This window comes from Megascapheus bottae, chromosome 16 (assembly GCF_031878675.1).
Source record: "Megascapheus bottae isolate mThoBot1 chromosome 16, mThoBot2.hap1, whole genome shotgun sequence".
Classification (NCBI taxonomy): domain Eukaryota; kingdom Metazoa; phylum Chordata; class Mammalia; order Rodentia; family Geomyidae; genus Megascapheus; species Megascapheus bottae.
The window spans coordinates 10,388,261-10,404,335 of NC_143524.1; the positions used below are offsets into that span (position 1 = coordinate 10,388,261).

General features: G+C 34.8%; 1 protein-coding gene and 1 pseudogene across 1 annotated transcript; one reads left to right on the forward strand and one right to left on the reverse strand.

The window, feature by feature from the left end:
- The first annotated feature begins 954 nt into the window (after positions 1–954).
- LOC150052707 (olfactory receptor 5T17-like) lies at positions 955–1,935 on the forward strand. The gene has a single exon (XM_090349199.1). It carries the CDS (start codon positions 970–972, stop codon positions 1,933–1,935), a length of 966 nt encoding a protein of 321 aa, XP_090205325.1. The 5' UTR covers positions 955–969.
- Positions 1,936–5,184: 3,249 nt separating this feature from the next.
- LOC150052708 (olfactory receptor 8H1-like) lies at positions 5,185–6,866 on the reverse strand (annotated as a pseudogene).
- Between the last annotated feature and the right edge of the window lie 9,209 nt (positions 6,867–16,075).

Below are 16,075 nucleotides of genomic sequence, written 5' to 3' on the forward strand. Positions count from 1 at the left end.
TTTTCATATACAAGTTTCATAGTGTTTTTAAGAGATGGAAGTTAGATTCGCCAAGTAGTAGGTGCATTACTTCTCATACATTAATAGCCTTTTTCAGGTTTTTGTCCCCAATCCCCTACCACCACACCGATCATCTTGTTTTTCCCCTTTGCTTTCCTTTTTCAAATAAATAAATAAATGTATATACAATATACTGGGTAACAAAGTCAGATACAGTCACAGTATGAGATTAAACAAAGGACAACAAAATAGGAGAGAAATAACATAGTACATTAAGAAAAACAATCATATAAGTTAAAGCTCTTGTTTCAATACCCTAGAGATCCTTTCATTTAATCTCATCCTATATGACCTTATGTACCTTTTTAAAGACAATTTTTTTTAAAAAAAAACAGGCTCTGTTGGCTCACACCTATAATGTTAGCTATGCAGGAAACTGAGATGTGAGTATCACAGTTTGAAGCAGTCTAGGCAAATTACTCAATGAGACACACTCCAAATAAACAGTGATTGTAATAAAATTTATAAAATGTGCAAAAGGGTCATGTGGTGAAACCATAATCTTTAAATTGTAGAAGACACAATACAAAGTACATGTAAGGTAAAACGGAAGGTGTACATTTACATATACTTCAGTGGTAAATCATTTCTCTAGTATGTAAGAGGTCCTGGTTTATTTCCAGTACCACAAGTAAACAAGAACAAAGGGGAAATAAAACCTAGAAATTCAGTGAAATTAAAAGGTAGCTCTTTTGTTTTTCCATGAGAAACTTCAGCCAGTAAAAGAAGAAATGTTTTCTTCAATTCATTTAAACAGAGCCATGGATCTGGTTGGACAGAATTACATTAATGCTCAGCCAATCAGCAACAAAGACTTCATTATGCTTGCCAAAAACGTGAAGATGAAGATGTAAATTGGACTCTGTGCTCACCAGCTGTTGCTCTTAGGACCTACAAATAACAACTGAAATGCCAGGCGTTCCACCAGTTATGAATTTGTACAGAATTCATTTGACCAATGTGACTGAAGTCAACACATTTATACTCCTGGGATTCACAGATGGTTTTGAACTGCAATTCATCCTGTTTGTACTGTTCCTAGCAGTATATCTTTTTACTCTGGTAGGCAATTTGGGATTGGTGTTATTGGTAATAATAGATTCTCGGTTACACAACCCCATGTACTATTTTCTGAGTGTGCTATCATTCTTGGATGCCTGCTATTCTAGCGTTGTCACACCAAAAATGCTGGTAAACTTCCTGGCAAAGAACAAATCCATTTCTTACCCTGGATGTGTCACACAAATGCTTCTCTTAGTTACTTTTGGAACCACAGAATGTTTCCTTTTGGCTGCTATGGCTTATGACCGCTATGTAGCCATTTACAACCCTCTCCTCTACTCAGTGAGCATGACACCCAGAGTTTATCTGCCACTTATCACCACTTCCTATCTTGGTGGCTTTACGCATGCGATGATACACACAGTGGCTACCTTTACCCTGTCCTTCTGTGGGTCCAATGAAATCAGGCATGTCTTCTGTGATATCCCTCCACTACTTGCTATTGCTTGTTCTGACACAAAAATGAACCAGCTTCTACTTTTCTACTGTGTGGGATCTATTGAGATGTTCACTATCTTGATTGTCCTGGTCTCGTATGGTTTCATTCTGTTGGCCATTTTGAAGATGCGTTCAGCTGAAGGGAGGAGAAAGGTGTTCTCCACGTGTGGCTCTCACCTAACTGGGGTGACCATTTATCATGGGACCATCCTCTTCATGTATGTGAGACCAAGTTCCAATTATACATTGGAGCATGACATGATTGTATCAATATTTTACAGTATCGTGATCCCCATGCTGAATCCTGTCATCTACAGTCTGAGAAACAAGGATGTGAAGAAGGCAATGAAAAAACTACTAAAGTCGTTTCATTAATGAAGTGAATGTTTAAAATTAAGAAGAGCCACCAAGTATGCGGTTTATAAGTTGACCCCTGGAGGACTGGAGGAAATACAAATTTTGCTTATATTGCTAGTGTATTTCCAAATGACCTAGCACCAGATCTCTTACATAACATGGTAGAAACCACATTTACCTAACTCCCAACTATTTACAATTCGAACTGTATTAATTAATAACTAATGGAGAAATAGTGTGCTTAAGTTTTGCATCATTTGATCTTCATGGACAATGTCTGAAATGATTTATTCAGGACTCGCTGGCTTGAAATATCTTACATATGTATATTTCCAGAGTCAATGGGATCTTAAAGACTCAGTATTTCTCTGACGAAACATTGCTTCAATTGTCCTGTCAACCCAAACATAATCAGAGCAAACTAATCATTTATTTATGTTCCTGTGCTTGACAAAAACTAGAGGTTTCTCTTCCATTATTTACAATTTTCATTTCATGAATCAATCACAGAACTAAGATCCCCTGTGAAACTCAAAACTGTAAACTGATAACAATGGAATGCTTAACAATGTACTCAGCCCCTAAGGATTACAAATAAATAAAAAATAGCCTAATCAAGAATCTACAGATGACTATGAAGCATGGCAACTTCCAGATCCATAGAACATGCTCGTACATTGCAAGTCCTCGTTCATAGCTTAGTTTTGCCTTTGGGTCTTCTCTGTGAAGAATAGAATTGCATTTATTACTTGTCTTCATGATGTACGTTAAATAAAAAGAACAAAATACTTAATTACATTTATTTTTTTTCCTTTTTGAAGAATTTATGTTCAAATTTTTTTGTACTGGTGATACATAAAGGGGTTACAAATCAGACAGGCTAATATACAAGACAATGGCTACAGAAGTCAAAGACAGCACAGGGAATAAACAACTGGGCAAAAAAAGGAAATAACTTCAAACAGTACAATAAAACAAGTACTCTTGTTTCAACTCCTTGGAATTTGTTTCAACAAGCATCATGTTACATGGTTACTGCACCATTCTTTACCATAGCTATTATAACATTATTTTCCATAGCTAAGATTTGGAATCAACCCAGAAGACCCTTAATAGATGAATGGGTCAAGAAAATGTTATATATGTGCACAATGGAATTCTATGCTTCTGATAGAAAGAAGGACTTTGCCTCATATGTAAAGAAATGGATATAGAAACAAAAGCCATATGAAGAGTGATTGTTGTCCTTAATGTACTATGTTATCTCTCATCTCTTTTGCTGTCCCTTGGTTATATCAAAATGTTACAATATTTTACCTTGTTATCTGATATATTGTATATATGTTTATTTGGTTATTTGAAATAGGATAGGGAAGGGGGAAAACAAGATGAGAGGCAGGGTAGAGAGAGGGAAATGGGAACCAAGACATGAGAAGGGGTATCAATGTTTGTGAAGTAATGTACCTTCTAGCTGGTGAATATTAATTGTAAATAAAAATATGTGAAAAAATAAAAAAAGAAATGGAAAGATTTATATTATTTATGTCTATAAATTATATAGCCCATCATACATTTTTATGTCTATGTAGTTATGTTTATATCTCCATGACCCTGTCCATAACCTTTGTAGCCAAATAATGAGTCATTACAGTTTTTCTGTTTGGATCTAATATCCACTTATTAAGGACACCATGTGCCTTTTGTTCCTGTGGTCTTAACTTATCTCACTCAACATGATTTCATTCACTTCCCAGGCAATGTCACTATTTATCTTGTCTGTTGGTATTGTAGAATTCCATTGTATATCTGCATAACACATTTTTGAATCCAGTCATCTGCAGTTAGGCATCTGGATTTTTTCCATTGCTTGGCAATTGTGAATAATACAGAAATGAATATGGCTGAGCAGGTGTCCTTATCATATCCTGGGTTATGAGGCTCAGAGTAGATGCCCAGGAGTGGTATGATGGAATTGTAGGGAAGGTCTCTTTTCAGTTCTTTAAGAACCCTCCAAACTGCCTTCCAGATTGGCTGAACTAGTTTACATTCCCACCATCAGTGCAGTAGGATTCCTCTTTCTCCACAACCACGCCAGCATTTGGTGTTGTCTGAGTTCAGAATATTGGCCATTCTAATTAGGGTTTATTACGTATATTACATGTATCTATGACATACAAACCCTCAGCTTAATTTTAATTATGTTCTAAAATCTATGTGCCAGTGATTGTATAGAGATTTGTATAGAGATTTGAAATATGATGTAACAGTCAATTTTAATAAATTGTTTAAAAAAACTACAAACAAGATTTAGATTCCTCCATTCCCCAGGGACTCCATATATTGGATCTGTCAGATACCATTCTGGAAATAAATATGGATAATGGACAAAAAAAACAAAACAAAACAAAATTCATATTAATTGAAGTAAGCCAGATCCCAAGCAACAATCCAACATGGTTTCCTGGATTGGTAACAATTGCTGTGTTTATAAGATAGTCTTAGCAGAGGATCAAACTAGCTTAATGGCTATGCATGTAGGACTACATTAAATGGAGCTAATCAAAATGAATTCCAAGATCTAGAAAAAGAGGGTTTTTGTTTTGTATGTTTGGTTGTTTGTTTTTTAATATACTACTGTGTAATTTTTTTTCTTTTTTCCTTCTTTTCCTTTCTCCCCAAACTTTGGTTTGTCTCCTGTTGTCAGGTTGAAAAAATTTTGGGGGTAATCTATGTCTTATGTATACATTGATCTGATTTGGAGAAGGTAAGGAGAATAACAAAATGGTCAAACAAAGGACAAAATTGAACAGTGGTACAAGACACTATGTTAGAAATGAACTTTAAAATTTGGGTTGGATAGGAGATGGGAGAAGAGAATGGGAAGAAAATAATGGAGGGTGGTAACCATGTTCAACAAGAAATGTACTCAATACCTCATTAAACTTATTGTGTAACTGTAACCCCTCTGTATAAAATAAACTTTAAAAAAAGAAATAGTGTATTACATAGTTTTAAGAGTGACCAGATTTTCTTCTTATGAACATTAGGTGTGCTTGAAACACATATATTTACACAAGGCTTTAATTCATATTTAATGAAGGACAAGCACAATGTGAAAGTTTAAAATGTAGGAAATGGCTAATCATCATTGACTAAATGAATGACAGTTCTTCAGAAATGTAGACTAATTATATCACGCTTACAGACAGGCTAGTGAAATTACTAAAAAGACTTCTTTTTGAAGATGAGTTGAAGCACACATAAATGTCACTGTGACATTAACTGGCCAGTAGACACTCTCATCTGCATGACTCGAAAGAAAGCATTTTTCACCTCCTTGTTCCTAAGACTATAAATGAGTGGGTTCAGCATGGGGATCACAATTGTGTAAAACACAGAAGCCACTTGGTCCTTCCCCAGGGAGTAGGACTTCTTGGGTTTTAAGTAAGTGAAGATCATAGTGCCATAGAAAACAGTGACCCGACCCTGCTTAGCTTCCGAGATCAGACGAGATCGGGCGCGTTCAGGGTGGTATGGCCGTAGCACTATTCACCATAGCAAAGATATGGAACCAACCCAGATGTCCGTCAGTTGATGAGTGGATCAACAAGTTGTGGTATTTGTACACAATGGAATTCTATGCTGCTGTCAAAAAGAATGACATCGCCCCATTTGTTAGAAAATGGAAAGACTTAGAAAAAATGATATTAAGTGAAGTAAGCCAGACTCAAAGGAACTTAGGCTCAGTGGTTTCCCTCATTCGTCATAATCAGTAGAAACCTTGGGCTCTACTAGCAGAGATTTGCAATAGGGCAAAAGGCCATATATAAGGCCATATAATGGGAAGCTAATTGAAAGGACCTCCAGGATATTGAAACAAAAGCCATATAATGAATGATTGTTGTCCTTAATGTACTATGTTGTCTCTCATCTCCTTTGCTGTCCCTTGGTTATCCCATATTGGTATATATCTCACTTTGTTATCTGATATATTGAATTTATTTGTATTTGGATATTTGAAATTTGATAGGGAAGGGGGGAAAACCAAAACGGGTGGGGGATGTGGGGGGGGCAGGGAAATGGGTACCAAGACATGTGAAAGGGTATCAATATATGTGAATTAATGCACCTTCTATCTGGCAAATATCATGTAACCCTTTTACTAATTACAATAAAAAAATTAATAATAAAAAAAAAGAAAGCAGTGACCCCCAGCAGGTGGGAGGCACAGGTGGAGAAGGCTTTCTGCTTTCCTGAAGTGGACTTCATTTTCAGAATCGTCAACAGGATGGATACATATGACACTGATATTGTAGTAAGGGAGGCCATTAGGGTAAATCCAGCAAACATAAATATTACGACTTGTGCCTCATATATGTCAGTGCAGGACAGAGCTAAAGTCGGGGTTGTGTCACAGAAAAAATGTGAGATTACATTGGAGTTACAAAACTTTAATCTACTCATACAAACAGCATTCACAGAGGAGTCCATGAAACCAATCAGGTAGGATCCCGAGATAAGGACATGACAGAGTTGTTTGGACATAATCACGGGATAGCGCAGAGGACTGCAGATTGCCACATAGCGATCATAGGCCATGGAGGCAAGGAGAAAACATTCTGCAGCACCAAGCAGGACAAAAAGTACATCTGGGTGAAGCAGCCCAGGAAGGAAATACTCTTTGTGGAAGTCAATAAGTTCTCTAAGGTTTTAGGGGTGATGACATTTGAGTAACTGAGGTCAAGAAATGAGAGGTGAGTGAGGAAAAAATACATAGGCGTGTGAAGCTGGAGATCCAGGCGAATTACCATGATCATGCTGAGGTTGCCCAGCACACTGATCAAGTAAATCAGGAGAAACAGCAGGGAGAGGGCCAGCTGCATCTCTGCAGAGTCTGCCAGCCCCATGAGGACGAAGTCTGGATCCTTTGTGCTATTCCAGGCCCTCATAGTGTGCCAATGGGCACTGTAGAAAAAGTAAAAGAGATACTTAACTCCAGTAACTTCAGATTGCTTTATGAATTGTGATTGTTGAATGGCCTAGTACATTAATCATTAGCGCAGGCTGCCTCAAAAGTAACCACAAGGTGTTTTTTTTTACAATAAGAGTTAATCATTGATCATCAACTATAAATATAAGTATGAAATGACATTTGCCTATGGTATAAGGAAAAGTAACTTCCTCATGTTTGGAACTGATCTGACCACAGGCCAAATACTTTCTTTACTAAGACACTTGATAGCCACAATTTTTATGCCATCCATTATATTATTGCACATGTATTTTAGATTAGGGAAAGAGTGAAATAAACTCATACGATGTAGATGAAGTTACTGACAACACATATTAATTCTATATGTTTTATTCAGAGAGTATGACTCCAAAGAGCATGATCCTTCTATTGAACTTTTACTTGCATTCAGGTCAGTTGACTAGAGTCAAAGGCTTAAATTTGCAATAGACCATGATATAAATAGACTTCATTGTGTTCTATAGTACTTGAGTTTACATATATATATATATATATAAACTCTAATAATAAATAAAGTTTAATTTCAGAGCATTTTAAATATTTCATGCTCTTAGATCACATATGAAATATTTATACCCAGAATATATTTCAAAATTTAATTACTTCTAAATACTTCCATTGTTTATATTCTCTCATCTCATCAAATCTACAATTTCTGTTTTCACAAAGCTTAACATTATTAAGGACCAACTGAGTTATGTGTGAACAGTCTTCTAATAAAACTTCTGCAACAATTTATTTTTCTATAACATTCAATTTGAAGAAAAATACTTACATTGAGCCAGATATGGTGAAAAAAAGAGAGAGCTTCTCACAATGTCATCTTTGAGCAAAGATGTTTTTATTTTTAGAAATGGAACATGAAATCCATTTAATGGTTTCAGAAATTCTGTAATATAGTATTTGTTTTTCCTGAAATATTTGTGTGCACATGGCTTGTATTCTGAGCTAAATAAAACAGCTTAAATATTGCCTTTGGGTAATGTAAATGGAAATGTTTGCAGGAAGGAATGTCTCAAAAGAAATCTCAGTAGACAGTCTGGACATAAGCACTTCACTTAATATGATTTTTTTTGTCTTTGCATTTCCTTACGAATGGGGCAATGTCATTCTTTCTGACAACAGCAAAGAATTCTATTGTGTATAAATTCCACATCTTGTTGATCCACTCATCAACTGAGGGACATCTGGGTTGGTTCCATATCTTTGCTATGGTAAATAGTGCTGCAATGAACATTGTTGTGCTACTGGATTTAGTCTCTCCTTGTTTCTGGACATTTCTTCATGTGTCTATAGGCCATTTTTGTTTCACTCAGGCCCTGAATTCAAGCCCCTGGCCTGGCAAAAATAAAGAAGAAATATTAACAGTTTATAAAATATAGAGGTTAGAAATTGTAATAGAAATTTACCTGTGAGGACTTTGCAAAAATGCAAAAGTTGACAAAGAGGAACAGGTTTCATATAATTAAATTAAAATTTGATAAACTCTAAATAAGCACACTTTTTGAATCCTTTGCTATGAGCACATTGCTCACAGCAGTTCCTCAGCATGAAGTCAATTTCCTGTTTTGAAATCTTCTTGGAAGACCTTCCATATACGAATATTTTCCCCTCAACATTTCCTCACATACTGAGACCACCCTAGAACTGGACATGACATTATAAAATTCATTCTCTAATTATGAAATTATTTCTTTGGTATGTCTAATCATTGAAATTGATTGGATTATTCCTGAAATTATCAAAAGCGACATAAAATTTAACATTTATTAATATTTTTTCTTCACAGAAAAAATCTGTAGAATAGAAAGAAGATTGTAGGCATACAAGATTGTGTGTATGCATGTAAGTATATGTGAATGCAGATATGCATGATTCTTATAATACCTAAAAAATTAACTAGTCTTGGGAGATTTCTCTTATACTAGATCCATGCATACATACTATTCTTAAAGCTTTAAGTAATAATCTTTCATTGATATCATTCTCCAAATATACATCCATGAAGAATGTACCTAGAACATTAGTGGATGTACTGCCGTCTGCCTACTTCTGTTCCCCCTCCCAGTCTGCCTTCTGTTATCTACCAATTAAAACAAAGTGTTAAGTTGTGAAGGAAAGTTTTCTTGTGAAGCCATGTGGTTTTTCTGTTTTTATTTTTTTTCTTTCAGATTATTACAACACGAGTGATTGTTCCTTGAGAAAGGAATTTGTAGAAGAACACTGAATAGTCCACATAGCATAACCTACATAAACATGAATGATATGAAGGATTTGTCTATAGATTAAGGATCAAACCTTACATGATTTTCTGTCATTAGGCAATTACCAAGATTTGGGTTTTACTCTTTGTGTAAATATAATCTGTTATAGATTTTCAATCAGCTCCTTGAGCTGATTCAAAAGTTTGGAAGGGTAGCAGGGTACAAAATTAACGCTCAAAAATCAACTGCCTTCCTCTACACCAACAGTGAGAGGAATGAGGCAACAATCAGGAAAGCAACTCCTTTTGCAATAACCTCAAAGAAATTAAAGTACCTAGGAATTATTTTAACTAAGAATGTAAAGGACCTTTTTGATGAAAATTTTAAAACCCTGAAGACAGAAATTAAAGCAGATCTGAGGAAATGGAAAAAAACTCCCATGCTTCTGGATTGGAAGAATCAACATTTTGAATATGACAATCTTGCCAAGGGCTATCTACAAATTCAATGCAATACCCATCAACATCCCAATGTCATTCTTTAAAGAAATAGAAGAGGCAATCCAAAATTTCATATGGAATAATAAAAGACCCCATATAGCAAAAACTCTTCTTAGCAGAAAGAACAGTGCAGGAGGAATTTCAATGTCAAACTTTAGACTCTATCATAGAGCTATAATTATCAAAACAGCTTGGTACTGGCACAAGAACAGGTCTGAAGACCAATGGAATAGAACTGAGGACCCAGATATTAAACCACAGACCTATGGCCACATAATCTTTGACAAGTGAGCCAGAAAAATAGAACGGAAGAAAGACAGCCTCTTCAGCAAGTGGTGCTGGCAGAACTAGTTAAGCCACTGCAGAAAACTAAAGTTGGATCCTTCTTTGTCACCCTGCACTAGAATTAACTCCACATGGATCAAAGACCTCGAGGTAAAAGCCGACACACTGAAAACTTTACAAGATGGAATAGGAGATACACTAGGCCTCCTTGGCACAGGTCAAAATTTTCTTAAATAAGGACCAAGAATCACAACAAACCAGAGTAAGTATGGATAAGTAGGAGTGCATTAAACTGCAGGGCTTCTGTATGGCAGAGGACGTAGCTAGTAAATCAATTAGAAGCAAACAGAATGGGAGAAGATCTTCACCAACCATACAACAGACAAAGGCCCCATATCTAAAATATATCAACAGCTCAAAAAATTGAATCCCTCCAAATCTAATCTCCAAAGTAACAACCATCCCATTAAAAGATGGGCCAAAGACTCTAAAGATTTCTTCTCTGAAGAAGAAACAAAAATGGCCTATAGACACATGAAGAAATGCTCAACATCTCTGGTCATAAAAGAAATGCAAATCAAAACAACTCTTAAGATTCCACCTTACTCCAGTTAGAATGGCCAGGATCAAGAAAACTAATAACAACAGATGCTCATGGGGATGTGGCCAGGAGGGATCAGTACTACACTGTTGGTGGGAGTGCAAACTCGTTCAACCACTATGGAAAGCAGGATGGCAGTTCCTCAAAAGACTAAACATGGAACTCCCCTATGACCCAGCAATTCCACTACTTGGCATTTACTCAATTGTCCAGAAACAAGGGCATACTAAATCCACTAGCACAACGATGTTCACTGCAGCACTATTTACCATAGCAAAGATATGGAACTAACCTAGATGTCCCTCAGTTGATGAGTGGATCAACAAGATGTGGTATTTGTACACAATAGAATTCTATGCTGCTGTCAGAAAGAATGACATTGCCCCATTTGTTAGAAAGTGGAAAGACTTAGAAAAAATCATTTTAAGTAAAGTAATCCAGACTCAAAGGAACATAGGCTCAATGGTTTCCCTCATTTGTCATAATTAGTAGAAACTTTGGGCTCTCCTAGCAGAGATTTGCAATAGAGCAAAACCTAGATACATAAGGCCGTATAGCATGACGCTAAATGAAAGACCTCTAGAATGTAGAAACAAACGCCATATAATGAATGATTGTTGTCCTTAATGTACTGTGTTATCTCTCATCTCTTGTGCTGTCCCTTGGTTATCTCATAGTGTTACGGTATCTCACTTTGTTATCTGATATATTGGATATATTTGTATTTGGTTAATTGAAATGGGATAGGGAAGAGGAAAAACAAGATGAGAGCTGGTGAGGGGGAGTAGGGAAATGGCGACGAAGACATGGGAAAAGATATCAATGTATGTGAATTAATGTACCTTCCATCTGGAAAATATAATGTAATCCTTCTATTAATTACAATAAAAAATATATGAAAAAAAGTTCTAGATTTGGCCAACCAAGGGTTGAGTGACAAGAATAGTCATGGAAGCCTTTACTATATGAAATGACATGGGCCTTTATAGAGTCAAGATAAATCAGAACAGGATATCAGTATACCTTAGATATTTAGTTACTTCTCAATTGACAAAATTATACAGAATTACAATCAGTAAAATGAGAATACAAACAATGAAAAATTCCACATGACATAGCTATTCAAGACAAATAAGTGGTCATGCATAAGATAAAATTTTGAAATTGAAGAATAAAGTCAAATAATGCAGGATTTGTTGAAATAAATAAAATAGTTGTTAGTTTCCCATTTAAGAAAAATTAAATTAACTACTAAAATATTACTGTATTATAAATACTTACAAAATCATGTGGAATATATATAAAGGTAATTTTAACTTAAATTATTACCTTTCATAGGCAAATGTATATATGCATACAATACCATGTAGATATGCAGTGTTTATTTATATTATCTTTAAATAGCTGTACAAAGGAGCTTCAAATCATTTATGAATACAATGCAAATTAAAGTTACATGTTTCAAAAATACAAATTTAAATACATCAAATTGGTATTATAAGGCCAATTGTTGATCTCATCCTATTCATGAAGAAAGTTGTTAGAATAATAAAAATTTGAGACTATCCCAGCCAGATGTTAGTGAGAAAACATGAAAAAAATGTCAGGCATAATGATATGTGCCTATAATTTTAGCTTTACAGTAAGTATATCAGGAATATTCTGTCCCTAGATCAGTCATTACAAACTATAAGAGAGTCTACAAAAAAATAAACCAATGTAAATAAAGGCTGCAGATATGGTTTAGATGGCATGATTGTTTTGGCTCTGATTTAAAAGCCAAAACTGTTAAAAAACAAAACAAAACAAAACACCCAGAAACACTAACAAAAGAGACAAATAGGATTAGTAAAAGGGATAGAAAAAAGAGAAAAGAAAGAAAACAGATACAGAACTTAAAACACTAAGTGTAAATCATAAAGAAAATGAAGGTTCCAACACAAGAAAATGTGGATTAAAATTTTTTAATATACAAATTTTAGAATTCTACCTGATCAGTTTATAGGATGTTATAAAAAACAATCCATTGTCAATGTATTGCTTTACAACTCTTTTTCTATAAAATATATGAAATGTGTATGCAGAATTCAAGAGCAGACTTTATTTGTAAAAAAAATATTACAAATCTAAAGGAATCAGATGAAAGCAATGAAACAGTGGAGTATGTTTGTGACATGGCAGGCAAGAACAGGTTTTTAATGTTTAGACTTGTAGTTGCTATGTGTAGGCCAAAACATTTTTACAGAAACTTAATTCTGTACATATAATTACAAACATTCATCTCACAGCTTACGCTGACAAAAGCTTATCAAATGTTAGGCAGTTTAGGTAATTTTTAAATTTGCAGAAGAAAGCATAAAAAAATAAGAGAAATTTTATTTAAAAATATGATACACACATATATATATATACACATATACACAATTATTTGCAAACAAAAACATCACTGATTTCAATATTTACAATGCTGTTCTTTCCAAATGCACTTCAGCATCCGACAATTATTCACCAACCTACAATAGATTAGTTTCCTATAGTAAATAATAGTTCAACAATTGGATGTCATGCTGTGGAGAACCACACACTTTTGGATTCTTGCTTGTGTAGGACAGAGCCAGCCAGAAAGTCCTCAATACACTGATCCAGTCCAGAGTTCTCTCTCCAGTGCAGGTGTTCCCACCTGTAGAGAAGCATAGACTTCTCCCCACACAATATAGGTCACTGGTTGATCTGACACAGGACCCTGGCCTTCGGAGCATCCTGTACAGAGGAGAGTAGATCTGGACAGACATTACAAGCTGCCTGATATTGACAAGTGCGTCTATCCTCAGCTGGTAAAATCACTGTATTTACTCAGAGACTATATTTTCTGGGACACTTCATCCTGGCTTACTTTTCTCTCTCACATTTCCAGGTATGGTTCCTGATAAGTTTCTATTTCACAGAAAATTTTGCTCCTAAAAGAGGACCACAAGCATTCCATGCTTAACATCTTCTTTGTGTAAAATTAGGCTTTGCATGATTAAGTGTGAATCTTCAGTAGTAAGGTTAAACCAATACCAGGGAATAAGTGACTTCAGTGACTCACTGTGGTCACCTTCTAAATAACCATTGATTAAAAGTTCTTCTGATATGTGATTGTTGTTCTTAATGTACTATGTTATTTCTCATCTCTTTTGTTGTCCCTTTGTTATTCTCATATTGTCACAGTATCTCACCTGCTTATCTGTTATATTTTATATAAGATTATTTGTTTAATTGTAATAGGAAAGGGACGGGGGAAAAACAACATGAGGGGAGGGGTGGAACGAGGGAAATGGGGACAAAAACATGAGAAGGGATATCAATGTGTGTGAAGTAATGTGCCTTCTATCTGGCAAATATAACTGTAACCCTTCTATTATAATAAAAAAAGAAAATGTGGCACAAAAAAATTCTTCTGAATTAACAAGGGGCTGCGCCACCTTCAGGATTGAAATAGAAGACCTTGTGTGATTTTCACAAACTTTTTTCCGATGTCCATTTTCATAAGGGCCAGTGGGAATCAATACTGCTCACCTGTCTTGTCAGCAATACATGACAACAAGTTCTGTTAACTGGATGATTGGGAACCAGAGATTGGCCTGGGTAGCATCCCAGAGCCATTTGTGAATTACTTGTATATGAGGCTAAATTATACAATAACGTCCAAAGAATCACACTCTTTTGCCTTCTTTCCTTTTGAGAGCAGAGTCAAATATTTCATAGCAATGATTATATATATATATATACATTTACATATACTTATACATATGTGTATATATATGTGTATATATATATGTGTGTGTATACACACACACACATATATATATATATATTGGTTTTCATTAAATGGATTTCCACTGTTTTGTTTAATCACATTTTTGCTTTATTTAAAAAAAGAAAATCAAAGTAAACGTATTTATTGTGGATGATATCAGAAGTAATATTCTAGGGAAAAGTATGGATTTCAAGTAAATGATAGTAGGACACATTATAGAGTAGACATGCAAAATTTTTATTTACATAAATATTGTGTTCAAACATCAGTTTTCTCATAATCACACCTGTGTTTATTATTTATACTTTATCATGTTTCACATGGATTTTATAAAGACAATTGACATCTTATTCGATAATGTACCGCTTTACCATACTTACATGTCCATCACAAAGCATTATGGAAGTCTTTTTCCCAAAAGCTATTAATTCACAACAGAAAAAAGTACATTTTGCTTACTCATTTTTAAAAATGCACTTCACAGGACACAGAACAGTTGCATGGAAAATTTAATTCACAAATTTACCCTACAAATTAACTTACAAATGCACTCAACAAATATGTCAAACACCTATCATGCCATAAATACTTTCCTATGAATTTGGGGACAATGAAATTCAGTGAGATGTCGTTATAATTTCCTTAGAGGTATAATAATTAATCCAGATGTGAAGTCAGTAGTGAAAATGCTGTTATAGAACATTTTCACAATGGAAAAGATAATGACAGAACAATGTCAGAAAAAAATCCATGTTTCTTGAAGTCATGATGAATAAAAATCTTTAGAGAGCAATTTTCCTGGAAATTGAATGTAATTCTTTCATTTGAAGGAAAAATACCTTAAAGAGTCTGATGAATACACGCCAGAAGAAGCCAAAAATCATAGATAGTTGTCTACAGTTCTTAAATAGATAAGTAAGTAATCTTGAGAGGAAGGGCAATATGAATGGACATAACAGCCTAAATTATAGGAAGCCAGAGAAACTATTTGAATTATCAAGGGAGTCAATGGCCAAGGGAAAAGATATGTATCCTTTTATGTAAAGGCTGTATCAGTAGTTAGATTTAGAGAAAACATAGTAATTTAACACACAATGGACCAGTGAAGATTATAAAAACAAGAAGCTCAGCTGAAATGTACTTGAGAGACACAATCAATAAGATATATTTCAATAACTTTCAACATAGTGACTAGTTTGTATCACTACGGCATTTTTTTTCATCATTTGCACATCATTTCTGGGCCTCCAGCCAACTCTCCCAAAGACAAACCAACAAAATATTTACTATGACATATTTTGAGAGATTTAGCAGATACACATATAAAAGTTATTATAGACTCATGTATAATTCACTTCATAAATTTAATCTATTCTACATGTAAAGTATTCCATAACTCTGAGTTTTACCCAAATGTTGAGAAACCATTCATTGATAGCTTTCATTGACAAAAAAAACTATGAAGCATTAGATCTTAAATGCATCCTTAAAAACAAAATAAAATAATGCAACAACAGAAACAAAAATTCAAGCCAGGTGAAGTGACTGATGCCCATAATCCTAGCTACTCAGGAGGCTGAGGTCTGAGGGTCAAGTTTCAAATTCAGCACTGGAACAAAAGAACCTGAGATTCTTCTCTCCAATTAACCTCTAGAAAATGGGAAGTAGGGCTTTGCTCAAGGGTGGGGCAGTAGCCTTGAGATGAAGAGTTCTGAGACAGCACCCAGGCTAAGTTCA

Coding starts and splice junctions, on each gene's coding strand:
- LOC150052707 (XM_090349199.1), top strand. CDS start 970: ATGCCAGGCGTTCCACCAGTTATGAATTTGTACAGAATTCATTTGACC.